The sequence below is a fragment of the Xiphias gladius genome, chromosome 16, assembly GCF_016859285.1.
Source record: "Xiphias gladius isolate SHS-SW01 ecotype Sanya breed wild chromosome 16, ASM1685928v1, whole genome shotgun sequence".
NCBI lineage: Eukaryota > Metazoa > Chordata > Actinopteri > Istiophoriformes > Xiphiidae > Xiphias > Xiphias gladius.
This window is the reverse complement of record NC_053415.1, coordinates 9,161,282-9,189,011: the sequence shown is the minus strand read 5'-3', so window position 1 is coordinate 9,189,011 and position 27,730 is coordinate 9,161,282. Positions and strand designations below refer to the sequence as shown.

Sequence of the window (27,730 nt, the reverse complement as noted above, 5' to 3'; positions counted from 1 at the left end):
TTTGTCCACATTTCGCTTGAGCGTACAAGCAGGGGGACATGTAATCAATCATGTTTTCTGTGGGGAGATGTGTGATGTCAAGGACGGGGCAGTTTTTTTCACTGCACTGTCCTGTTACCAGCGGGACTCAGGACGTTTATCATTCATCGCCTGGGAGATAAGGAGAATTTAAGAGCACTGTTTGTCTGCATGTTTAGGTGTTCAGATTCTTCTCGTCCAGAAACTGCTCGACCCTGTTTGCTTCCCTGCAAGAAAGACTGCATTGTGACACCCTTCAGCGAATGGACAGCCTGCAAGTCAACCTGTATGCCAGGTAGGTCTTTACATGAATTTTCTATGAACTCAGTTTCTATGAAACTGTTTAATAGCTGCTCAACCAGTAAGGATATCTGACTTGAAAAAGTAGAGAATCTCCTATATCCATTGTTTATGAGTGACAGGAGGTCTTTGTAACACATGCAATACTTTTGTAAAGATAAATTAGTAATGTATAGTGGTGGAGTGAATGAAAATCTAATCACAACTGTAATAGCGCAAATTACAAAGTTGTTAAAAATGTTTTTGTTATAAAAATTTACTTCAAAACATTTACACTTGCAGTTTACCTCCCTGAAGCAACTCCAGTTTAGGGGGAGTTGGCTTTTAACTACATACCTATATGGACACAAAATTAGAACCATTAATCAATTACTCAATCGATTAAAAAAAAGATTGGTTAATTGTTGAATGATTAATTGTTTAATTTATTTTTCAAGCACCAGTGACAACAGTTTACTGGGTCGAGCTTCTCAAATGTGACTATTCGCTGGTTGGTTTTTTTTTCTGTTACAGTAAACGTAATATATTTTTATTCAGACAAAGAAAAGCTATTTTACTATGTCAGTTTGTGTTTTGGGGAAAGTATTATCTTCTGGTGTTTTATAGTTCAAATGACTGATTAATAAATTTAGAAAACAATCGGCAGATCAATCCAAAATGAAAATAATAGTTAATTGCAGCTATGTACGTTATGTAATTTAATTGTTGTACATACAGTAGTTACAGTATAGGTGAACATCATAAGGTATTAGGCACTTGGCATATGTTATAACAATGCCACCAGAGACATTTTATTAAAAATCAATATATTGCCATACAAATTTGTTCTCCTCTCACGTCTCTAGTGTATTCAGTAATTGCATTTAAGTTTAAGTGAGAGTGTTAACTGTCCATTACATTAAGCTGGCACATCGAGAGGAAAATGGATATTTAATGGGCTTCAATGTGCCTACTGTAAATATCTTGGAAATCAAAAAATATGTAATTGTTTTTAAAAGCATCAAGCAGGCAACTTGTCTCTGTAAATATGCTGTAGTCCACTGGGTCTGCTGATGATGTAATCACTTTGTTAATTGCACCATTTTCAATGTTTAGTAATTAGTGTTGTGTAATGAGCCTTGGTGTGTGAGCCAAATGAAGCCATGACAGTGTGGTGTGTCCAAAAACAGACTGCAGTGAGGTGGAGGACAGCCACAAGGGCACACTAATCAGGATCCGATCCTTGAGACTCCTTGTTTTCTAGCCATCTCTTCCAGATATTACACTGCAATGGTGTTACTGTGTTTCCATTTATTTGTTGTCCCAGACATTACATGTCAGCCATTCGCTCTCTCTCCTTTCTGGAAAACATTGATTGAGCTTCAACTGTGTGAGTACACAGAGTGACACTGAATGCATTGTGAAGATTTTGCTTCATGTTCAACAGAAAATGCAACGGCCACCACACAGTCTCGATACAGGACCATCATCCAAAGGTCTGCTAATGGAGGTCAAGAGTGTCCTGACACACTGTATGAAGAGAGAGAGTGTGAATCACTTCCAGTTTGTCCAGTATATAGGTAATGGCACCATTTATAATCAGCTGTTTCCGTTTCTTATCTAAGGACAAGTAATCTTGAATTACCTGATCTACAAAAGAAAAGGGAGAGAAGAAAGTGTAAACAGGATCTATGTCTAATACCAAGTGTCACAAGGGTCCATTAATGTTGTGATATACTTGTATTTTATTTATATTGGCATCAACAGGATGGCATTTGACACATCCTCTCATGCTGGAAAGGAAACATGACGTGACATGAAACTTTAGACAAACAACAAGGAAAACAAACAAAAACAGAAAACAATAGGGTTTCAGTCTCTACCTGCCTGTTGAAGTCAAGATAACCATTCAGCAACATTCCACAAATAATACTGTATATTACAGGAACACTTATTAATGTTCAGTAAACACCATTAGACAATATATAATCAGTTGAGAGGGACATCTGAATCTGCGCTCCAACTCCAAAATAATGTACAAAACGCACAAACTGCACAAATTTACTGACATACTAATTTGTAACTGTTCCAGCAAATATAATAACTTTTATTGTTCCTGCTTATATAGAGTTTGCACGTTGGCTGCATATGGTCAAGATCACCCATTAAAAACCAAAAAAATGTGAGAAAAAAAAAATTGGGAAACTTTTTCTGTGCAAAAGAAACTGTAGTAATACACTGCCATCCTAAAGTCTTTCTGTATTATGTGTTTCTGTGTAGGTGGAATACACACAAGTGGCACAGTTGCACTCTGGTTCCAGAATCTGTTCGACGGGGATTAACTAGACCAGGAGAAGCCTGTGGAAATGGTTTAGAAACAAGAGGCAAGTGTTATCCCTGACTTATTATAAACTCTACAAATGGCAGCTGCTGCTGTATCACAAGTTTAAGCTTTACTTTTCTATCCCTTTACTTTCATTATTTAATGAGACCTAATAGCCCTTTCAGAACTGCTCCTTTAACAAGCAGGGGATGGAAGTATAAAAGAAGGAGGGAATTTGTCCAGAGCGTGTAATGAGATGAGCCTTTCTATTTGTTGTCTCATCTCAACAATGGTTTCTTATTAATGGGTGCAAGTCAGATGGCCATAAGGACATCTCAGCAGTAGGTTGAAAGAAATAATCTGCCCTATTACACACAACACACACACCTAACAGTACATACAGACACTTGTGTGCCCTTACTCGCACGATAAAGTTTATAAAGCTATTTAAGAGCCTGTTGGGCTACAATGCCCTTCCAATAGACAAGCTTCATGGCTTGAGATTTTGGAGTCATAAAGTGTGACTTTGAGAGAGTTCTGTGATTTATAGTGCACAAATTAAGAATGAAAATACTCACACTAACAGAACACAATCCATTAATAATGTAACACAAAAAGACTGGGGGTAAAATGATCTCATGAATCTTTGGGATAGTACACATAACATAAGTATAAAGTAGCAATAATTTGTGATATTGTATATTACAGTATTTGGGACAGACCTAGCTTAGGCTATGAATGATGTGGTATGTGGCACCAGTCAATGCTTTGTAAACAACAAAAAATAGAAACAGTACATTTCCAATATAAAGTCAGGTACATAAGTATTTGGAAAGTGACACAATTTTCATAATTTTGCCTCTGTACACCACCACAATGGATTTGAAATGAAGCCATCAAGATTTGATAGAAGTGTTAAATTTAAGGGTTTTAACAAAAATATTGCATTAACCATTTAGGAATTACAGATATTTTTTTACATAGTCCCTCATTTTCAGAGGCTCAAAAGTAATTGGACAGTTGACTGTAAATTGATTCCACAATTTGGTACATTTTAAAAACAGGAAATGTAGGCCTGGAAGACCACGGAAGACAACTAAAGGGGATCCAAAAAAACCCTTCACAACATCTAGCAGGGTCAATAACACTCTCGAGGAGGTAGGTGTATCATTGTCAAAGTCTACAATCAAGAGCCGCCTTCATGAATGTAAATACAGAGTTTACCACAAAGTGCAAACCAGTGGTAACACTCAAGAACAGAAAGGCCAGATTAGACTTTACCAGAAAACGTCTAAAAAAGCCTGCCCAGTTCTGGAACAAGATTCTTTTGACAGATGAAATCAAGATGAACTGGTACCAGAACGACAGAAACAGAAGAGTGTGGAGAAGGAAAGGAACAACTCATGATCCAAAGCACCACATCATCTGTCAAACATGGTGGAGGCAGTGTCATGGCATGGGGATGTATGGCTGCCAATGGAACTGGTGTTTATTGATGATGTGACTGCTGATAGAAGTAGCAGGATGAATTCTGAAGTGTATAGGGCTGTACTGTCTGCTCAGATTCACCCAAATGCTGCAAAACTGATAGGACAGTACTTCACGGTACAGATGGATAATGACCCAAAACATACTTTGAAAGCAACCCAAGAGCTTCTCAAAGAAAAGAAATGGAATATTCTTCAATGGCCAAGTCAGTCACCTGACCTCGACCGATTTGAGCATGCTTTTCACTTACTGAAGACAAAACTGAGGGAATAAAGACCAACAAACAATCACAACTGATGGCGGCTGCAGTAAAACCCTGGCAAAGCATTTCAAGGGAGGAAACTCAGCCTTTGGTGATGTCCATGGGTTCCAGACTTCAGGCAGCCATTGACTGCAAAGGATTTTCATCCAAATATTAAAAATAATCCTTATATTTATAATTATGTGGGTTTGTCCAATTACTTTTGAGCCCCTTAAAATGAGTGACTATGTATAAAATGGCTGTAAATTCTAAGAGAAAAATGTGTTACTTTTTTTGTTTTCTGGCCTTTTGACAATTTATGACTGTTAAACAATTGACTGGTGACAGATTTTTTAACATGATATATATCAGATGTTTGTAAAACTGTGAGTGAAACTGCTGTGGATGGCATGAATACTGCTTAATGAAAAACTTTTTTTTCCCATTAGGGGAATATTTTCCTCTTTAGTTATACAACTCATTACGATGTGCTGTTGATGAATGTCTAAGGTATGTCCTATATTGTAGAATTATGTATGTATGATACAATCATTACTACTGGCAGCATATCATAAGTATTGTATTGTGTCCCTGTGATTACCAGCCCTAACTGATTGTGCACTGTGAGTGTGTGAATGTGTCGTCAGTTACCAAACTTTGAAAATTCCTGTGTAACATCCTTCGTGAGGAACTACGTTTCTCTGAATGGAGTTGTGAAAACGACCGCCACTGGCCCAAATCGTTATAAAGCCAGAGTGTTAATTGGATCATTTCAGACTCGTTTAGAGGAGAGCAAATGTCCCAATAAATCCCAGAAACTGGCTGTTCTATCTAATTCACTGATGCGATTCAAGTGAAGTTTTCAGTGGCTTACTGTGCTGCCTTGAGAGCTGTCTAGCATTTTCTTGCTATGGCTGTTGCTCACTTTTACTTAGCCGTATAATTATGACTGACATTTCTCTGTTGAATTTGTGTGACTTTTTGTTGAGGATGGGAAAAGTGTCTGTAGTGTTCCCTGGTTAAGAGCAAGCCTCATTGACCTTTAGAGCTGCCGATTAGAATGTGATTAGAAAATGACTAAGTTAAATACCTGTGACATTTCAAAAACTGAAGTATTCTTTTGGAATTTGCAGTTGGTAGAAACATATTATTTAAATTGAGATTTTAAACAACAAAGATTCTATCCGGAGTTTCACTTTTTCACCTTCACTCAGTGGATGGCTGAACCAATTCAATGAAAAGAATACATAAATGTCAAATTGGGAAATAATTAGGAGATAATAATTGGGAATAGGGTCATATTAGGAGCACAGAAACATTGAATAAGGGCATATTTTAAAGATTAATGGCAGAAAGTTATAGCATAGGTTCCTCAATTATTTTATTCAAGGACATTTAAAGATGCTGAACTTCCCTGCCAGAGCCCTTTACATACAATCATCTATCAACACTCAGCCATAAGTATGATACAATCGGATTTAGATAAAATTACTACTAATTCTAAACAAAGATTTTAGCTTTAGTTTATTTTTACTGTGTTCATGTAATTGCTCTAGTACAGTAAGTATGCAGATTGCATGTAATGTATTACATCTGATGTTCTGAACATACTGTACATTTAAGTACAATAACACATTACATTTACATTTACTCATTTGGCAGATACTTTTATCCAAAGCAACTTACAATTGAGGGACAACACTTAAGCTTCAGTACAACAGGAGACTTTGAAGTAAGTAATAAGCACAAAATCTGTTCAATAAGACGAAGTGCAAAGAGATCAGGTAAAGAAGTTCACTGAAAGTGCGCAGTAAGCACTAGTTAGGTATGTTGGGGTGTTAGAGGTGTTAGGAAAGGGTTTACTCTTGGAAAAGATGAGTCCTCAAGATATTTTTGAAAATAGAGAAGGGTGCCCCTGGTCCGACAGCATTTGGTAGCTTGTTCCATCAATGGGGAACCACAAACGAGAACAGTCTGGACTGTGATTGCCTTGTGTGCAGGGATAGCAATGGCCGTTGACGTTCCTTGGAGGAAAGCAGTGGCCGAGAAGGAGGATAAGCCTGTATGACTGAGTTCAAGTAGATGGGTGGAGACCCAGAAGTCACTCTGTAGGCAAGCATTAGTGACTTGAATTTGATTCAGGGGGCAATGGGTAGCCAGCGGAGGTCAATAAGCAGCGGAGTGACATGTGCCCTTTTAGGCTGATTGAAAGCCAGGCATGCTGCTGCATTCTTGACCATCTGTAAGGGTTTCACTGTGCATGAAGGGAGGCCTTTATAGCCTCCATAATGAACATTAAAACAAATCAAAATCCTCTTAAAAACTGAACATTATAATCTTCATGAAGGGAGGATTTTTTGCAGGCCTGTTTCATCAGTTTTACCTAGGTGTACCTAATAAATTGGTAAGTGAGTGAAGATTAATTTAATCACTGTGTGCCATAGCAACCCTTCCCTCCACTGGAGAATCAGTATTTTTACTGAAAAATGTGACTTGAAACTTAATGGGTATGACGTAGATTTATTATATCACTGGAGTAATATGCAGTTTAGAAAATCATGCATTAGTAAGGAACATATTTGAATCTATTTAATCTATAGTTTAAGCCATATTCTCACTCATACATGGCCGTTAAAGGAAACAGCCGAATAAAATTAGATGACACAAGGTGCAATATTACATTACCATAACTGCAACAGTACATACATTACTTTTTCTGCATCTTAATAATCCTAATATATCATGCTAGGTGCTCTGTCCAGATGCTTTTGCTTCAAGTGACCTTGCATAGCAGTTGCACTGCTGTGATGAGCCATTTACAATTTGCGGAGCTTGGGTCTCTGTCTAAAATGCTCCCACACTCGAGATGATCCTGTGCGAGGTTTTGTAGCTGCAGCTTGTTTTCCAAGGAATCCATTCTTTGACCGGGCAGCCCTCTTTAAGAGGCACAGTTGTCTAATCGCTGCATGGATGAGTCGTGACGCCCTGCAGAAACATTCCATGCATCGACTCAGCTTTAAATTACACTTGTTTGCAGCATTAGGTATTTAGGTGCAAAAACAGTTAAGGGTAGAGTGAAATAAACCTTCTGAGTAATAGATGCTATCACTGTGTAAGCCACAGAGCAGACTTGCAGACTTTCTTCATCAGCATATTATATGTTTGCTGAATAATTAGGCAGTCTGACAAAAAATTGGTAACCCATCAGACTGCAAGGCAATGAAGAGTAATGGTCTTTTACAGACACTCATCACAAATCTGTTGCAGTTTATTAATAAACCATTAGTTAATGATAAAATAATCATTAACTAACCATGTAGCATATGTGTAAATAATTTATAAATTGTCTTATATAGTAATCTGTCATGGCATTTACAAGTCATAAGTAATTGTCAGCAAATTTGTAAATAAGTACTTATAACATTTCAAAATAATTGTAAATACATAAAAAGGCATACTGTATATTAAAATCCTTATCATATCAACCCCTATGTAAACTCTGTCAACATTAAGCATGAAGCGTTAACAGGGTGGTGTGGTCGTGCAGCGCTGTGCTTTGGGGTGTAATTATTATGTCTTTTTGTCTTGTGGCCACGAACAGCATATAGAAATGTTTCCTGTCTGACTGCTCTGACATTTGCTGTGGTAATAAGCTGCAACTCTGTCTGTCACAGCTCAGACAGCCTGATTTCAGAATTTACCAGAAACTCGGTTGTTGTAACATTTTCAGCTCTATTTTTGCTGCCTAATGCACATCTACACCTGTTCCCTATTTGCACATTTCCACTGGTTTGTATTCATGCTGAATCTCTGAATGACTCTTTCCCACATTTGCCTCGGAAATGTGGGTTTGGATCTACATGAGGTGTTGGATGTAAAGGCATCAACCCATAAACTTTGTATCATGTGAATTTTAATGAACGTTGGCCAGACCATATTTTTTTACCCTCAATTACAAGTATACCTAGTTTTTGTTTTTGGTATCAATCTGGCTGAACTAACAATAACTGAGCGGCAAAACCAGGCACACAGTCATTGTAGAAACTTTTATTTTACTTGAGGTAAACAGGATTTTGATTTCCAGGTTGGCCCTCCTGGGAGAATTACAGGAGTTTTGGTTGAAAAATGAGTAGGACTCTTATGTAACTCTGGGAAACTGGTAGATGGCTAGCGATGATGAAACATTCACATAGCAGTTACAGAATAGTTAGAAATGCAACCAGAGATTCTCAGCCCAGCCAAATCTAGTCAGATTGCTGGATACTTTGTGATCCCGAGGCTCGGGCCTGTAGTGTAAGGTTAGAATCATGGCCAAGTTTTAAAAAAACAAGCAAGCAATTGGGTTTGTGGCTTACGAAGCCAATATGCCCTTGGCTTGAGCAAATGCTTCCTCCCAACTCAATGTCTGTCTGGACCCATGTCAAACGCAAAGCTGCATGTTGAATAAATGCTAATGTCTGACCAAATCTAGAATGAGGTGAAGATTGCCATACATACACTGACCTGACATGCCAGGGTTGACGGATAAGAGGAATTAAATGAGAGAGGAAATGAGAAGATAAATTGTAACCTTGTCAAAAAGAAAATTATTTACTAAATAGAAAAAGCAACTCTGGAAAACCTGTGTGAAGTTGTAGCTGGTAACTTGAGTGAGCAATGAGCTAATGGATTTAACACTACCTACAACACACTGTGTCTTAATTCAGCCAACTTGTGGCTCATAACCAGCTGGATATATTATATCCCTCCCTGAGTAGGACTGGAACTGTTTTAAGAAATTATTCAATAGAAAATGAGTCATGCTGATGATCTTTTGCTGCAGGAAAAATGTGATTTAATGGCCATAATGAAGCCAATCCACATTACTCTTCACAAGGCATCACTTAGAAGAACATTATACAAGCAATATTACTGAATTAACTCAAAGATTATACAGTGGCATGAAAAAGTTTCAGCACCTCTGGTCAAAATTTCTGTTACCATGAATAGTTAAGTGAGTAGAAGATGAACTGATTTCCAAAAGGCATAAAGTTAAAGATGACACATTCCTTTAATAATTTACGCAAGATTGTTTTTTTATTTCCATCTTTTACAGTTTCAAAATAACAAAAAAGGATAAGCCTCCCCCGTGAAGATGCTGGAAAGGTTTTCTTCTGATGACTCTTCCATGAAGGTCATATTTGTGCAGGTGTCGCTGCAAAGTAGAACAGTGGACCACCACTCCAGAGCCTGCTCTCTTTCTTGGTCTTCCAGACTACAACTTGACCTCTACTGTTCCTGTAAACTGCCATTTCTTGATTACATTATGAACTGAGGAAACCGCTACCCGAAACAAAGCCTCCTCCTGCTTTGTGGGCATCAATTATTTTAATGCTAGGCAGCTGCTTAGAGGGGCCCATAGCTGCTGATTGTTGGGAAAAGGTTTGAGGTGTCAGAGTATTTGTAAAGCTTTGAAATTTGCATCACCTGGCCTTTGCTAACGATGACTGTGGACAAGCTGTAGCCCTAACAAGCTAATTAAGGTCTGAGAGCTCAAATCTCTTGGGACGCCCAAACTTACGTATGGTGCTTCTTTGCTTTTTTTCACTCTAGTCTTGTACAATACAAAAATGATACACTAATCTTGTTTAAATGTTGAAAAAAATGTTTCACCTTTAACTTTATGCCTTTTGGAGATCAGTTTGTCTTCCTCTCACTGAGCTATTCACAGTAACAGACATTTTGAACAGGGGTGCCCAAAATTTTCCATGCCACAGTATGTGATGGGAAGGGATTTTATGGGGATGAAAAACGTAGTATTAAAGGTAATGATAGAAAATTTGACATATTCTGGGCTGGATTCATAAAAGATAAAATTAGAAAGGAAACTTGATTATGATTTTAAAGAATATCCTTTTATCTCAAAGTCTACATCGTTGTCCCAGACACGATTTTAAAAACCTGGACTGTGACAAGCATCTTCAAAGCTTGTCCTTTCAGCTGGGCCTCAAATATGTTCACCTTTCTAAGTAACTGTATAATTAATGAAGATCCCTGTCAGTGGCAGAGATACCATGGCAAAAATTGTTACCATTTGTGAGAGGAGATGATGTGAAGGGCCACATAAACCTGGGAGTGGAATAATTATGTTAAAGATGGATGGTTCCCAGTTCAAAATCAGAACCCCAGTATGTGCTGTGCTGGGCTCTGCTAATAAAAGACACTGGCAATGACAGAATGGGGTTGTCACTGGTGGACTAGGCTGGGTAAGAGAGAAGACCATTTAAGGTAAATGGACAGAACTGAATACTAACAGGGGCATGTAGTTATTAACACAGTGGTACTAATTGGAATAATAGTGTTGCAGCTGCTAATGATTTGTTGTTTTGTTTAAAAGGTTTGTTAAAAGAAAAACAAGATTTACCTTTAAAGGTTAATCATAATGTTATCAATCTTACACATACATTGCAAAATTAAGCATCTTTTTTTTTTCACTGTGATTCACAATTGCTTTGAATGTGAATGTTAGATAAAGGCATATTAATAATAGCTATCATCTCCCTTGCAGTGCCTTTGTAGAGGCCTTGTATGTAAATGTCCATCCCACACATTCTCAGCATGTAGAGACCAAACAGTTTTTGTCAGAGGGCAAAATTTAAAAGTCAAATAGAAATCAATAAAATGGATTAAAGGCATGTTTGTAGATCAGTGAATATTCAAAGATGTAGAGATGTTTGGAGGAGAAGTTTTCTTCACTGATAACATTGCTTTACTTAAATTTCAGCATCTTGCTGTGCATGATAGAACAATGTGTTTGAACATTGTTATGTCCTGTGTAGTGTGTTTGTGTGTCTGTCTGTTTTTCTTCCTTGTTTAAAGAAGCTACGGTCCAGTCAGCTGCTTCTGTCTAATCAGTGGCACCTGACAAAGCTACAAAAGTCCCTTCCTCCACTTCCCCTCTGCTCAGCCAGTAGACTGTGCAGGGATAGTGTCCTCACACTTCTTTGTTTGTTCTTAGTTTTCCTATTTATTGGATTTCTTTAATTAACTCAGACTGCATGTATAACTATTTTTGTGGATCCTCATTTATGTTGCTTCCCTTCTTAGCCAGGGTTGAACCAGCAATAATCAAATAATTATTCCTGCAGACACCCATGCCAGGTATGGGCAAGTGCTGGAAATCAGGGAATTTATTCCTTTCCCACCTTGTGGATTTGCTTATTATTGTCGACTTGATTCACAGCATTACAACCTGCAAAATCTTAGTCTTTTTTTTCTTCTTTTTGACTTGTTACTATGATATATGAAATGTGAGAAAGTTATGGGCTCAAATTGTCTGTATGCAAACCCACCTGGGTCACAGGAGAGCCCGCGCTATCATTCAGCCATGCCCTCTGATTGGACTCTGCTTTGTGATTGGATTGTCAGTGTCCAATCAGATTCAGGTGTAAAAACAGAGTCAACATTCATTCTTGTAAGCGTCACACACAGTGTGGGAACCTTGAGCATTGAGTTTTACACTCAGTTTTCTGCTTTGTATCTGTACACAAAAGCACGTCTTTTTTAACCTCACCACTAATATCATTTGTTCACAGATTTTAATCATAGTTTTTTTTTTTTTTTTTTTTTTTTTTTTTTTACAAATACAAATCCTTTATACACATGTACAAACTTGATTTTCTCATGCAGATTTATTTTACAGGTTTACAACGGTTGATTCACGAATATAAACTTTAGAATTATTTGTGAAAATCACTTTACAAGTTCAAAATCTTTTTGACCCTAATTTGGAAATTTGGAAGTCATGTGTGTTTTTGTGAGGACTGTACCTTGTGAATAAGAACATTGTAAATTTCCCTCTTCAACCACAGGTTCCGTCGGTAGAGTGAATGATTAGATTTCGAAGCACCTTACTGCATATAATGGCATGCTGGTGAGAGCGCCTGTGACACTGGGATAATGTGCTTTAATATATGTATTTTCTTAAAGCATTTGTGCAAACTAACTGTCACCATTTGTGTAGCCGGTTGTGTTCATTCTACCAGGATATTGAGCAACACAATTCATTCTGTTTTGTAATGTAATAATCTATTCAACTGTTTATCAAGCATGACCTCCCATTTGCCTCAGACTATTGTCTTATTTTTATCAAAAACTAATAATGCACTTGCGCCATGCCTCAGCATTTCATAAATGCTGTTTGGTCTGATGAACACACTATAGGCCTCAACATGCAAGTTGGGGATACAAAAAATTTAAATATCCAACTCTGAAAGGATATTTGACTGGTTTAATATTAATAAAAGGTAAAGAAATGAGGTTTCTTGCTACAGATTAGCCCTGGCCTCTGTGTCATACATCTTGGGGGAGTACATGTTCAGTTGTTTTTGTATGATAGGGAACTAACAGTTCTAACTAACTAACAGTTGTTGTTTTTGTTTTTTTCTTTTAGGAAAAACTTGCATTAATTGTATACTTTTTTCTTAACTACACCTAGCTCTATCTTTTCTGACAAAGAGCGGCCTCACTTCTGTGACAGTTTTAATTTCACGTAACAGACATGAAAAAATTGCAAAAGAACTTGATCAGGAGTATTTTCCCAAGTTATCAAAAGCATACACTGGACTGAAAGTCTGTTTCCAGTTAACTGAGTACTACATCAGACCAGATAACCCATCTGGTCTAGCAGTGTGTTCTAAATAATAATTCTTAGTACACATCACATCACTGGGTTGTGATGTCTTTCTTCATCTTTAATCAGAATCAGTACTTTGATTTGATAATATATTGATCACTCTGTCAAAAGTATTTAGCTTTCAGTTTGATCTGTTATTATGAATGTCGTTTTATTCAATTAATCATAGTTATCTAAAGAAGTCTGCTAAAGGTTTGTGCTTGAAGGTTGAATTAGCATTTCAGTAGATTGTAAAATGAAAGCTGCACAGGGATATTCTCTATAACTATGAATTTTATGCTATGACTGGACTGTAGAAAACTTTTTGAGCCCATTCAACCAAACATAAAACTCTGAATACGAAAGTGACCTCATGCTTCCATCAGGCTTATTATAGCACAAATGACGATAAAAATATCTGTAGGGAATTGAAAAAGAGTAACAATGGCTGCACGTTAAATTGGTGAGGTGTGATTTGTTATGGGTCCAGTGTTTGTATAAATGGAGTGACGTTCTTGCCTCCCCCTGTGTTTGCAGGAGTCAGTTGTGTATTGGAGAACGGTGAGTCGGCCAATATGATGGAGTGCCTGCGATGGGCTGGCCCCTTGCCCCCTCAGATCAGAGAGTGCCGGGTGGTTTGCAAGGATGACTGCACTCTAACTTCATGGTCCAAGTTCTCTGAATGCACTGGATGTGGCACCTCAACAAGTCGAAAGCGCTCACTCACAGGTAAAGGCTCTACTTTTAATTCACACAGTTATCACTCGAGGCGACAGTTTCATCTTTAGATCATCCTCTTAGGTCAAACAGTCTCACGCTGATTGGAAAAGTTGACTCCACATAAACTTAAAGTACTCTTTTCTACTAGTAAAAAGCTCTCAATGCGACACATCAGTTGCTGTTCATATTCATCTAAATTGCCATCAGTCAGTGTCAAAGCACCTTGTAGTAACCTTGTAGTACAGATTACAGTTGGAAGCATCAAGTACTGGCCTTGAACATTTCTTTCCCATTGCTTTGTTGGTCTGTGGGCCTTTTGAGTCGTAGCTAATTTCTTTCTCAAACTGCGTGTTTAAACGTAACTCAAGTACATTCCTTGATCTTCAGGACTGTTATAATTACAGTATATTTGTCATGTGCTGAAAAGACCCTATACTTTGAAAAACATATCCCAATCCAGTCCAACCTCTTTTTCTCGTTATAGTTTTGTTACTGTAACTTTCTACTGTCCATGTAGTGTTATGTCAGGTCTAAATTAGGTCTCACGCTGCTTGTAATCTGTTATTTCAGTGCAGATGGCAAAATCTGAATTACATGCTGTGCTTGCAGACCAGGCTGGATACTATTTGTCTTCATGAATATTTGATCCGATGCCAGAGGGGTTGTAGTAAACATACCCGTCTTCCTCTATAATGCTCCTAGAATCCAGCACATGAAATCAGCCTTAGCTCAGTGGTGTGTTTCTTTGAGAAGAGTGTGTGCTCATCTTCAGTGGTTTGTAATGGTCACAATAAGTCAGTACTTCAACTCTTTTTTGCCAATTTTAACACGCTTAAATTTCTCTGCCAGGTAAATTGATGGAAAGCGAACCCACTGTGGGTTTTAAGCTCTGGCGTGTGGTTAAGGAAATTGGCAGCTTACCAAGGCCCCTGCTTAGATAACACAGCTTTGCTGAAAAGCCTCCATGAATTATATTACTGTATATTCTGTGTGTCTAAACTGAAGTTAATTTTAAAGGCCCAAAAGGCTATTTAACAGAATACTGTTCAGTAGTAAAGCATGCCCCTTGGATTTCCTAGAAGTGGAAAGAAAGAAAGAAAATCTCCTTTTCCCATAGACTAAAGTCAGCATATGTCAGTGGAATTGCAGAGTTGCTACAGGAATTGCTACAGTTACAGTCATAGAGAGAACACTGGCAAGTATTGTGAAAGTTATAAACACAGCAGCCCTGTTGCTAATACACAAAAATAAGGTTGAGAATTGGCAAGGTCTTTGTATAAATAGACAAAGTACACAGCACAATAATTGTTTTTTGCACACTATGACAGGTGGTCCCTGAGTAGTGTATATATCAGTTTGTGTTGTCATAATTTAACAGCCTCCCTCGTAACATACACTTATTACCCATAAAAGCAAATTGTTTACAGAATTAGGGTTTGAGAGGAGAAAGACATAAAATGATCAGCCATGGCTCAGCACTCTGCCCCCTGTCCTACACACACACACAAACACATACAAATCATTTAATTTGTATTTTTCAGGTTTGATGTTACGCCTCTGACTTTAAATTTCTCAGCGATTGTTTGGCTTAGTGTAGAGCATATACACTGATCAGCCACAATATTAAAGCCAGTTACCAGTTTTAATGCTGTGGCTGATCAGTGTATATGACATTCTATCTCGATTAGGACAGCATGGGTGGCTCAGTAGTTGGCGCTATCGCTTCGAAGCAAGAATGTTCTGGAGTCCACTGAACAGCTGCTGTCTTTCTGTGGGGAATTTACATGTTCCTTCCGTGCATGTGTCCTCCAGGTGCTGCAATACCCTCCCACAGTCTAAAGACATGCAGATTAGGCGAACTGGTGATTCTGATGATACTGTAGGGCCCCACACAACCTACAGCCAGCCAGCATTCTACTTCTTTCCTTTCATCATCACATTTTTCTTTCACCCACATGCACACACTTTATATTAGCGACTGACCATAACCCAGACACTAATGAAAAGCAAATTAACAGTCCACAGATACATTGACCCCCGTCTCCGCCCTGCAGTGTAGAAAATGGATTGGTATTAGCCAAGTAATAGTGTGGTCAGAAGTGCATGTTGCTATCCCAGCATGCATTGTTGAAAGAATGCTGGGATAGTCCCATAAAACTTGTGACTCCCCTACAATAAGTGAAGTCCAGGCTGGATGTGCAGGCTTTTCAGCACAATAGCAATCACTGCCTTTTCGTGACTAAAATGATCCTTGGCATATGATATGCATCTTCAAAAGTGCTGCAAGCAAACTTTTAAACATTATATATAACATATATCTGTATATATATATAACACTATATATAATCACCTGATTTAACTGATTTATATGTTTACATATGTAAAACAAAGAATTGAAAATATAGTAGAGAAGATTGAAAGCCTCTTTGTAATATCAGCGAAACACAAATTAAGATCTCATTTTCAGTAAACACACTCTACGTTTACATGCAAAAAATATTCAGGTTTTTGCTCTTATTCGGAAAAAGCCAATATTCCAACTAAGCTGTTTACATGGCTAATGAACAGGAATATTTCACTAATATTCCTGTTTACATGCAGCTGTACATACTCCAATTAACGTAAAACACCTCTCTTTTTCATTCCTTCATCCACCTTATTAAGTCTTTTATAATGTTTAAAAATAGGTGTGTTTCTCCTTCCGTCCACAAAAGCAGGCATTTCTTCTGGAAATGCATCTCTACCCAGAATGTGTTGTATACATGTCCAGAGAATTAAATATTGTCATACACAGAATAATAGTGCAATATTGTTGTGCATCTAAACGTACTGACTGTTGGTTCCTGTTGCATGTACGATGTTTGTAGTCAAAAACTAAAAACTCTGTTTACTCAAGCAACATAGAGGATGTCAGTCTTCTAGTTTTTTTTATTACATGTAATTATACTGATGTATTAATAATAATAGGGTAATGATTTATTGATGTTTAAGTGATACACATTTCAGCATATGCTGCTGTAATCAGAATCTGTCTCCTGTCAGAATAAAAGACAATAAACGACATGACTTGGGTGGAAAAAATGTTCAAAAAGTAATAAACGTTTTTCCAATTGCTTTATTGTCAAGTACTGAGTCGTAGCTAATTTCTTTCTCAAGCCGCATGTTTAGTGTTGTATGGGTATTGAAATGTTGAGTTCTGTGAATTATTTCCACCACAGATCAGAAAGCAGAGTTTGTGTGTATCTGTAAGAGCTTAACTGCAGATAAATGGTTTAGCTACACTATCCAGCTTTGTTACTGAGCCATTTAAATTGCTCAGATTCTCTTCTCTGTCAGAGTAAGCTTTTAAGTACCTCATGCATGTGATTTTAGCCTGGCCCTTTATAGAAATATTATAATTCTAATGGTCAATTTGCTATCTTGAACTAAGTTTACTTGATTTTGTTTTTTGGTTCAGATTTATCTTTGCTCTTATCTTTTCTCTATGGGTGTTTTTATCATTTCAAAATTAAGTTTTGTCTCTGCGCTTAAATTATCTCGTGTTTTTTACTTCTATTTTATTTTATTTTGTTACATATGCTATATGACTGAAGATTGGTTGACTAATTGATTGATTGAAATCAATTCCACAGAAATCCACTCAAGAGAAAGGCGGGGAAAAAAGATATACCGACGGAACATAGAGTATAGCACTAGGCCGAGTGTAGGGTGAGGATTTCTATAGGATTTATTATATACCTATCTCACAGTACATGGATTTAATATCAGACATTTTATTACAGGAGAGATGGACTTCAATAGAATAGAGAGACTTGTTCTTTTAAGACATGACTATAAAATCTTCTGTGACTACTGACTTGTATGTATTGTGAGCTACAGATATTATAATTTGCAAAATTAGAAAATATATGTAGCAATATTAATTGTAAAAATATTAGAAGTTATGCTGTGTCAGCAATATTGGCACACATTTGCATAGCTTGAATGTTTTGTTATGTACCTTTTTGTTTGTTATGTTATGTAACTATCTTTAGATGCTCTCTCATTGTTGGAACACTTGTTTCTTGAAAACATTTTCAAGTACAATTTTCACACCCAGTCAGTACATTTCCTCTGCATGTTACTCTCAATGGTAAAACCGACTCCACTGAAACATAGTTGGTTTTGTTGTTTAGCAGCCTCACACGGTCAGAAAACATCTTTTAAGATTTCAGTTCAGAAACTAATACTCATGGGTCCACTCAGCCTATTCAACCAGTCAGCAAACATAAAGGTGATAATGTGTCTTTCAAATCTATTCAACAACTACTAAAACTAAGTATTTCAGGTGAAAAAGGAAACATGACTCAGCATCAACATTGCTTGTAGAACAGCCGTCGTTTTTTTTTATCACTTTTGAAAATTGGAATGACGTCAGTGACAACGCCAGGGTGTGATCACTCATCCAGCCAAGTGGAGGAAAGGTTCATGTTGACTGGAGCGGAGATCAGTTAAATACTGTCTATCTATTGACATAATTTTCAAGGTTAATCATTCATGGCATTCCACAAGTAACCTAAAGCTCGGTCACTCATTCCACATTTGCAAATGTTTTTCAGCACACGTTTGACAGTGTTACAAAGACAAAGAAAACTGGACGGTGTTATGGCTGCTAACGGAGCATCAGTACAACAAATATTAAATGGAAATAATTTTCAAAATTGTTTTAATTAATTGAAATGTATACTGTTAAAACAAGTTAGATATTGCACTTAAAAGCAGATTATCTGTGGTGTCTGTAGGCGTATGTGGTGCTACTGCCAGTAATGCAGTTATCAAAATGAAGTGATGTTGCACTCACGCTCTTCAATCAACCACCAGCAGTGGTGTAGATTGAACAGATTGTCATTGAATTGCAGTGCGATGGCAGCAGGTTCACGCTCTGTCAGGAATGTTTGCAATCAGACCCACTTCAGAAACAGATGGGCTGCTCACTTGGCACACAAGAGGCCTAGGACACCCAGGATCCATGATCCAAATATGGGTGCACAGGTATAGCAGGCTTAGCAAAACTGCAATGCTTTCACAGGGCTTCCTGTGTGTGTGTTTGTATGTGTGTGTCTGAGAGAGAGTTATATGTTCCACTCTCTCCATCTGGCTCAGGTCAAGGAATTCTGTTAGCACTTTTATTTCACAGTACAGAAACAAGGTGTTTTCTTTCATAATGGCAATTGCATAGTAAATTTCTTAGTCTCTGTGGACGGCAGTTCATTAAAGCCACACCTTGACATTTTGTGCAAAGTGTTGACTGGCTCTGTTCTGTTGGGACCAGCGGGATTCATTTCAACCAAACGACAAGAAAATAACAACCTCAAAAGCAACACTGTACAAACATAAAAGCTATATGAAACCTACTGTTCCTTATATAAGTTATGCCTTAATTGTTTTAATTTAAAGCATGACTATGTAACTTTTGAAAGAAAAACACATTCTTCCTCTTACAGACGAAAAGTTTGATTCATACACAATAAAACATTCCCTTGCTCATTTCAGTAAACTCTGTTACAAGCTGTTACAGCCTTACTTGGTCTTGTATGACTCTACAGCCATGCTAGTGGCTCTGTGGGGCTAACATGCCCACAATGACAATAATGATATTAAGCTGTTGTTAAATTTACCATAGCACAGGTACAGCTGAGGCTGATGTGAATGTCATTAGTTTTGCAGGCACATATTTAGTCATAAACCAAAGTTAAAATTTTGTTGCCTCTAGATGAAAAGTTAGAAGATCACCAAAGTTATTAAGACTCATTTTGGTCAGAGTATTCTTTTCCTTCAGTTGCTCATGGTACCATTGTGTAGTTCATTGTGTAAACCTAAAAGAATTTCATTGGTGAGGGATTCAAGATCAAAATACTGTTTCAGAATCAACAGTTTTGGGGGAAACTGAATTGTAACAATGTTGCATTGCAGAACAGCGAAATATGTCAAATGTTTTCATCCGCTAAACTCCAGTCCAGTCAGTTACATTACCTTGGATTGCCTCTCTATATTAGATGCTATGAATTAATTTCAAGTCCTGCATGGGGTCTATGTTCTTATCAAATGCATCAGTTGGTTGACTTTGACACGTACATGAAGAGGTGTTGACAGTAACTTTTTTAGACAATTTACTATAGCAACACTGATGTGCTGATGACAGCAGGATATTTATAGCTGTTGAGAGCAGAACAGCATATCTGTCTTATTTCATATCTCATGATGTGATGAAGACAATCAATCATGAGAAAGATTTTTTTTTGAGCAGATGGACAGCTTGACAGGTTTTATCTGATACTTGTCCAGATATTAAAACTGACAGTGTCTGAGAGTAACACATGCCTTTTAGCTGCTTAGTCATGTTCCTGCTCATGCTAATATATTAATACTTATCAGATATAATGGACAGAACTAATCATTTCGAGCCTGAGGTGAACTATATTGAGAGTCTAGCTCTAATAGTCATAAAAGAGGTCCTAATGAAGGTTTGGAGCTTGACATAAAAAAAAAAAAAAAACATTTTCACCCGTATTAGGTGTTGGAGCTGGTGTTTCAGGGTTTAAATTGGATTTGAAAAGGAAAAAAACATGCTGAATCAATTGCTACCAATGGTGCATTTCTCAATCCACGTTTTAATATTCGTTGATAAATACTGACATGATGTTTCTAGTGTAGCTAAAATCCCATTTGATTTCCTAGAAGCATTTTGGTGTCAAATTCTCTATGAAAAGAAGTCGCAGTAGACGACATGGCAACCCACAAGACACGTTGTGTTTTGTGGGTCATAAGTGAGAATACTGCAAAAACCCCTCTCTCTGTATTAGTACATTGACTAGGGGTTGTCAAAAGGCATTCTGGGAAATATATGACATTATTAGGTGACATAAAATGAGATGAGGTAGACTTAGTGGATATACTAAAAAGAGAATTACAGCACTTAATCAGAAGATAACTCCTGAGCTGACCATCACTGACTAATGATATAACAGTGTATGTGTATCTGCGCAGCTTTCGATTGTCTGGCCATTTCTCCACTATTGCCAACCCCTTGAATCAAAGGCTGTTTGTGTGCCGTTGATCATTAATAATAAACAGCAACCACTGTGTGCTGGTGAGAAGTCATGGGTGAAAGACAGGAGAAATTTTTAAGGGAAAGAACTAGTTTGTCTGTGTTTCCTCAGTTGGGGAAAATGCAGCTGCAGCAGATTTAACTCTTTCTGGTATTCGTGGTAACACACAGTGTCTGTATGTGCTATGCCTAAATGTAGTGCATGTGCATACAAATTACATACAAGAGATTACAAATATAAAAATTCTGTTCCATGATATAGAAACAACACTTACACAGACTGTATTGATTCTATATTATGGAGGGAAAAAAATGCAGTTTTAACCTGCAGAGCTTAAAAATTAAAGGTCAATATGCTTGCAAATAGCACTAATCATTCGCTGAGGTTATTCAGAGTACTTTTTGAGTATACATAAGGAAAACTGGTCATGGAGCAGTTTTGATTGATTGGCTATTAATTTTTTGCATTAGTTTTCTAGTCGTATACTAAATCTAAAGCACCAAACATATTTTAGTCATAAAACAGTATTCACGTTTATTTACATTTAGTTGTTGTCTTGGGGAAAAAAGGCAAGTAATCCATAAATAAATGTATGGATTACTTGCCTTTTAGAAGTCAGATGACAGAGTTGTAAACAGCCTAGCTTTTTGTTTTTTGTTGCTTTTGTTACTTAAAATGTCGAATTTGTACCATGTAATATTTTGTTTAATGGCATGCAAGAACTTCCTTTAGTAATGATTTTCAAATAATTTTTCAATGACAGCACTACCTTTGATATCGATTGATAAAGGAATACCGTATAACAACTACCTCATCTCATTCTCTCTGTTAATGCGACATTACAAAATGTGATTGTATGATGGCCCATTTTACAGTGGGTTTGAGCTACGCTGTCTTTATTCCATTTTTACAGTATATATTGCCAGGGACAACTGTGGTTTGGCCTTAAATGTGGGTGAGGATAATGAATTAGTAAACCAACCCAATATCCTGAGGATTTGACTGTCAAGGTAGAGGCAATGATTTATTCAAGAAACTGCAACAGGGATCTTACTAGCCAAGTCGTGAAAACAAGCCTATGGTTACAATTGAGATCTTAGATAGAATATTAGCTAGCATGAGGGAAAAGTCACCATAATAGAATGATGATGATAGAGTCTAGGAAGATATGCAGATGTGTGTTACACTTATGGAGAGAACAATGTTAAAAATAAATATAACCTGACTGCTGGTGCCTGTTTGTGGCTTCTGTCATTCACAGTCGCAACGATACAAATGAACACTTTACACGCAGTTTATCGCTATACTGGTAATCTAGTCTGCTCACCTACTGACATTGTAAGACTTTGAATGCATTATGAATGATCATAAATAAATGAACGAAAGAAGTCAGTATAATTCATACTTTTATTTACATTTGATCATCATACATTTGAGTTCCTTCTTTGCCATACCAGTTTGATGATGTTTCATCAAACTGTGCTAATCTGTCCTCAATGTGTTCTTGGCTCTCTATCAACTGATGTTTAAATCAAACAATAAGCCCATCTCTGCATTCAGCAGCTCAGCCTCCACTCCAACATGGGAAGAAGTTATCTTTAAGCTCTATTCATGCAGTTTGTATTATCCACCCAGTGCACAGTCACCTACCCTTTGTTTTATCGTCTTCTGTCGCAGGTCGCAGCAAAAAGAAGGATCATTGCCTGAATGAGGAGTTGTACCCACTGGAAGAGACAAAGGCTTGTCCCTGTGATGAGATTTTTTCCCAGCCCTATGGGAACTGGTCTTCTTGCATCTTCCCCGATCCTTTGGTCTCAGGGTCCCTGCAGGGCTGGATGAGCCACCGAGAGGTAAAGGAGTGTGGTCAAGGTCTCCGCTACAGAGCCGTGGCCTGCATTGACCAGCAGGGACACCTGGTCGACCCTAAACTCTGTACAGACTCAGGTAGGACTAACAGAAATATATTGCATGAATTTTGAGTTTTCAACCACTATAACATATTGGCTCTTAACAAGTCTATAACATATGATTAGCCTAATGATCAGACTGAATTTGCTTTTCGCTTCACTTCATTCATTGAACCTGGCATTGATTTCTTGTTGGAAATGGGGGTCATTTGGTTTTCTTTTGCCCTAACTAATCAGGAGTGATTTACATAGCCTAGCTCTCCCAATAATTATCCCGATTTGCTGGGAGCAGTTAATGTTTTCACAATGATCAAAAAAATTAATCAATCTGATAGAATAGAATAAAGTGAATTACAATGAATAAAGTGAATTACAACAACCTGTGCAGCTACTTTGATCTTATCCATACTTGTAACTATTTTTTTCATGGATGTAGCTATGCTAGCAAGATAGGTATGTGGGAAGTTGATGGATTTGCAATTTTACAGCAATTTTTATGCAAAACTTGATTTCTTGCTGGGGACAAATAAACTATATTGTTATGTGCTGATGGGTCAGATTAAAGCAACATATTAAGTATAGCCGGTATGTCAAAATAATCAGATATAAAATAGTGATTATGTAACTGTAATTGCAATGTCATCTTGTAGGTGGTAGTTATTTGAAATGTTTAGTTGCTACATCATTTTGCTATTTATCTGCATATTTAATTTTAGGTGAATAATCATAATAAAGTTGACAGCAAACAAGAAAAAGTGTAAACAAAAGGCATTATACAGTGTGAAAACCCTTAAGTAGTTTCACTGAGCCATTTTGGCACAATAGAGGAATGAGACACTCATTAGTCAGATAATTAGCTCTCGGTGTCACGGTGAGCAAGACCAAGGCCAGGCGGATTGCAGGCCAGTGGCATGTCTGTCTGACATTATTAATGTGATCCTCACTGCAGCCACTGACCAAGTCTAAATCAGGCTTCCCACTCTTGTCTGCCAATGTTCAATTTCAGGCTACTTGATGGAGATTTGCCACATCCCTTGCCCCCTAGACTGTAAGCTCAGTGACTGGTCAGCCTGGTCAGCCTGCAGTGCATCCTGTGGCAATGGGTTGAAGATCAGGTCTAAGTGGCTCAGGGAGAAAGCTTTCAATGGGGGACGCCCATGCCCCAAGCTGGACCTGAAAAACCAGGTAAGGCTTGCACCATTGTTTTTCTATACTTAACATCCTGTACAGTACAAGAGGGAAACAAATTCTGGAAGGTAACTGTTTTTATAACATGTTGATGCCTTTGTTATCCGGCTGTCTTTGGTGGAGATTAACTCGTACAAGTGTTCTTTAGGGTCAACACTTGCTCATCTACAGTTTATCGACATTAGAATAATGCATTTCAAATTTCATACTGAGAAACTGCAAAAACGAGCAAACAGGGCTGATCTCATCATCCATCTACATTGTTCTCAGGTCACTTCTTCACGGACTTGATTGTTTCCAAGGACATGTACAATAGAATACAGATGAAGGCAATCTATACTTCGAGTCTACTTGTGTTCACCACTATGTACATGCAATAGGAACGCCATTGCTAAATGTAGAGAAATTTGTTTACAATTATAGTGTCCACAGTGTTCCATTTTTCTACTAGGAGCATTATTATGATGCATGCAGTAGTTTGCATCTTAATTTTTTGCACATCGCTAGTATGCTTTTGGAATATATTTTCCTTCAGCCCTGGTTTTGGTGCAGCCCAGTACTGTCACATCAATACACAGTGGGCTTGTTTCATTCTGCTCACATTTCAATGACAAGGTTTATTACCCATCACCCAGTGGGACTCCTGGGTGACCTGTTTGTTTTCTGGTGTCTTCAGTCAGACCAAATCATTTGCCTTGCAAGACATGCCCTTTTCTTGACATAAAAACAGGGGAGTGTTAAGTAACAAAAAGAAGGGGGGTAGAGAAGGAGAAGTGGACAGATGGGATCTTTTGATATTCCATAGTCAGGTTGTATCTGTAGCTCTGAATATGTTGTGACAACATAACTCTCATGGGTTCATAGTTTAAAGAGGATAAGTTTTTTATGAATGCTGCCTCTATGCTTGAATGGGCATGAAAGGACACTTTAGTTTGTAGAGGTCAATATAGAGATGAGGCATGGTTGTGTGAAAAATATTCCGGTGTGCTCTAGTGGAGATTTGTGTACAGATGGTTAAGTGCCCACTAACAATGTCTATGCCCTGTAATCACACTTGCCACTGAAACCGGAGCTCTCTGTTGCCAATGCCCTCGCAGATCTATCCTGAGGGTGGACTAGGGCTCATTGTTAACATTATCCAAATGGCCATTTAAAGTGAAGTACATCTGTCTGAGGTGTGGGTGGAAAGATACTATAACCTCTACTATAGCTCAATAGGCATCAAGGTATGAGGTTACTTCTTCCTGCTGTAATGTTAAACTAATAATCCTGGATGGTCACAACAGACTTCTCCACATGGTCTCAAAAAAAGCTGCTTTTTCTTTAAGCCAGTGTACTTCACCGTTCAGCTTTCATATTTACATTTCATCCTTAGTACTTCATTAAGTCTCTGTTAGTGTGCAGCATGACAAAAATATTCTCATTCCTAATGGCTAGACCTACTCTCTAACAAACACTTGCTCTCTTATCAACCTGTGAACTGCTCTCTAGCCAAAGGCTGGCCTTGCCTGGTCACATGGTTGAGTGAGTAAGAAAAATAGAGAGAGAGATGGAGAGGAAGAGAGAGAGAGAGAGAGAGAGACAGAAAACGTGCTACCATGAAAATAATGGGCAAAAATGGCCACATTGTGGAACAGACTATGGAGGAGTTTGGCTCTAAGCTATATGTGTGCTGTTAATGAGGTAGCCTGCAAGATTTTCTACATTGGTAAAATGTGATCAAGAACTACTTAATCAAGATGAATAATTAATGTATTACCTCACTGAAAACCTGTCATTGTGGAGCTGTTGGCCCAATCAGAATCTTGCGTCCAAGTGGGAAAAGAATAATTAAAGAACTTTCAGTGGAAGGTTACTAATTGTACATATGTTTTCGGGGAGCTCCAAATAGAAATTTCCCAATCAAATCAGCTTAGCAACTGTAATTGGAGCAGCAGGTCTGTGAAGTCTTTGATTTTATCCACATGTTGAGGAGGTATGCATATGGCTGCAATAAGAGTGATGGTGGTGTCTTATTTTTGTCGGTGGTATAAAACTAAAAATACCAGAGAAAAAGTGTTGGGAATGGATTAAACAGTGGGTCAGTCTACTCTAATGTAAGCTGCAAATGCTAACATGTCCAACTATTATCTTACTAACAACAGTTGTGACCTAACCAGGCATCCAAGGCTAAGAAACATAATACCATTTAGAGGTTATGTTAAAAAAGACCCTTTCATGACTACCTCATCCACTGTGTATACTGTATGAAAGCTGGTCCTGGGTGCTATTATATCAGAGCACAGGGTAATGTTAGCAGCTCTGTTCTGCTCTTCATTAGATTTGGGAAAGTTGACCCTCCAGCAACTCCACTCATTCTTGTTATCCGCAATTGCGTTACATTTGCCAGAAATATCCGCTAGTCCTTATCCTGCTTTCTCTCTTTTAATGTTAAAAGTGAAACATACTCTTTGGAAATACAATCAATAAAGCATAATGTCTTGATCAGGTTAATTTCATTCTTCACCTAGATATTAGGACTAACTAGTGCTACTTTGCCTTACAAGACACTATTCCGTTTTTTTTCCATGTTCTCGTGATAGATTATCAGCCGGTGAGGATGCTGTATTTTTGCCTGGGACATGTTAGCTTCAGTCTCACACTTCCATATCACTTATGTAGCCATCAAGTGCCCCTTTGTTAGGGTTCTCAATTTAAACAAGTCAAATGGAAACATTCAAAATTCAGCCTGAGATAGTGTTTTCAGCTTACACATGGAGCTACAGTTAGCTTCATTGGCTACCTAGCTAGCTAAAGCTTCAAAAATCCCCATAGCGATGGTTATTATTATTTCAGCTGGAAAAATCAGTGCTTGCCGGTTAGAAATAAAAAGCTGCTTTTGTCTGTCTGTCTGAAATCAAGACCCATTGCTTCTGAAATTAGAAGGATAGTTTGACTAGACATGCCCGAAACGCCTGTTGTGGGATATCAAACTTTTAACCTATTTGTATTTTAATATATTCAAACTAACCACTTGGTCATCCTGCAACATGTTTTATCTCAACTTTCAGAATGTAATTCCTTATAAGAATAGGTTTGTTTTTTTTTAGAACATTTCACTCAAGGTCCTTCGAATCCACACTCCTCCGAAGTGAGTATGTGTTTATTTTTATGCGCCTTTTCTTCCTACACTCCTGCCAATATACTTTCTGGTGTGCAAACATTTTGTCCATATCCTTAGAATTTTTTTAAAGTGAAATTTCTTTTGGCTACTTTTTACTGGAATTATGTATCACTGATTTTTAAAGTTAGTATAAAAAAACACCCACAAATATTCAGATGCTGATAAAATGGTGGATCTTTACATACTGATTTTTCAGTATATTTTACAGAACAGCCCATGTCTGAATAAAAGATGCTCTGAGATACCGCCACAGAGAGCTCACAGATGTCAAAGCAGAGCTCCCAGAAAAACAAACAAATTGGATCTATAATTACAGCAGACATTTGAATTTCATCATAACTCTGAAAAGTGTTTGCCGTCAAATGCTGAGATATCAAGTGCTATATGTACTGTTTCCATAAAATACAACAGAATTGTCTTGACAGTCTGCCAGCCACTGTGCCAGTCAGATAGCTATTTTTCATTCTATTAATGCCTGGGGCCTCCACTCTGTCCACTCTGGCCCTGTCCTATGGAGAAACATGCTTCCTCTCCACCTCCAACACTCCTCTGCTGTACATTGTGTGTGAGAGACATCTGCAGAGTTACAAGACAGATGCCTTTGTCTGTGTGGACATTGAGGAAATGCTTTCCATACTGTTAAAGACATCATCATATTACAT

General features: G+C 37.7%; 1 protein-coding gene across 1 annotated transcript in view; it reads left to right on the top strand.

The window, feature by feature from the left end:
• thsd7ba (thrombospondin, type I, domain containing 7Ba) overlaps positions 1–27,730 on the top strand; it is a 167,720-nt gene that overhangs the window by 106,815 nt on the left and 33,175 nt on the right. The window contains exons 11-16 of the mRNA XM_040149288.1: positions 198–313; positions 1,745–1,877; positions 2,578–2,681; positions 13,540–13,731; positions 22,488–22,754; positions 23,724–23,902. Coding sequence (XP_040005222.1) covers positions 198–313; positions 1,745–1,877; positions 2,578–2,681; positions 13,540–13,731; positions 22,488–22,754; positions 23,724–23,902 — 991 coding nt within the window. The remainder of the gene's footprint in view (positions 1–197; positions 314–1,744; positions 1,878–2,577; positions 2,682–13,539; positions 13,732–22,487; positions 22,755–23,723; positions 23,903–27,730) is intronic.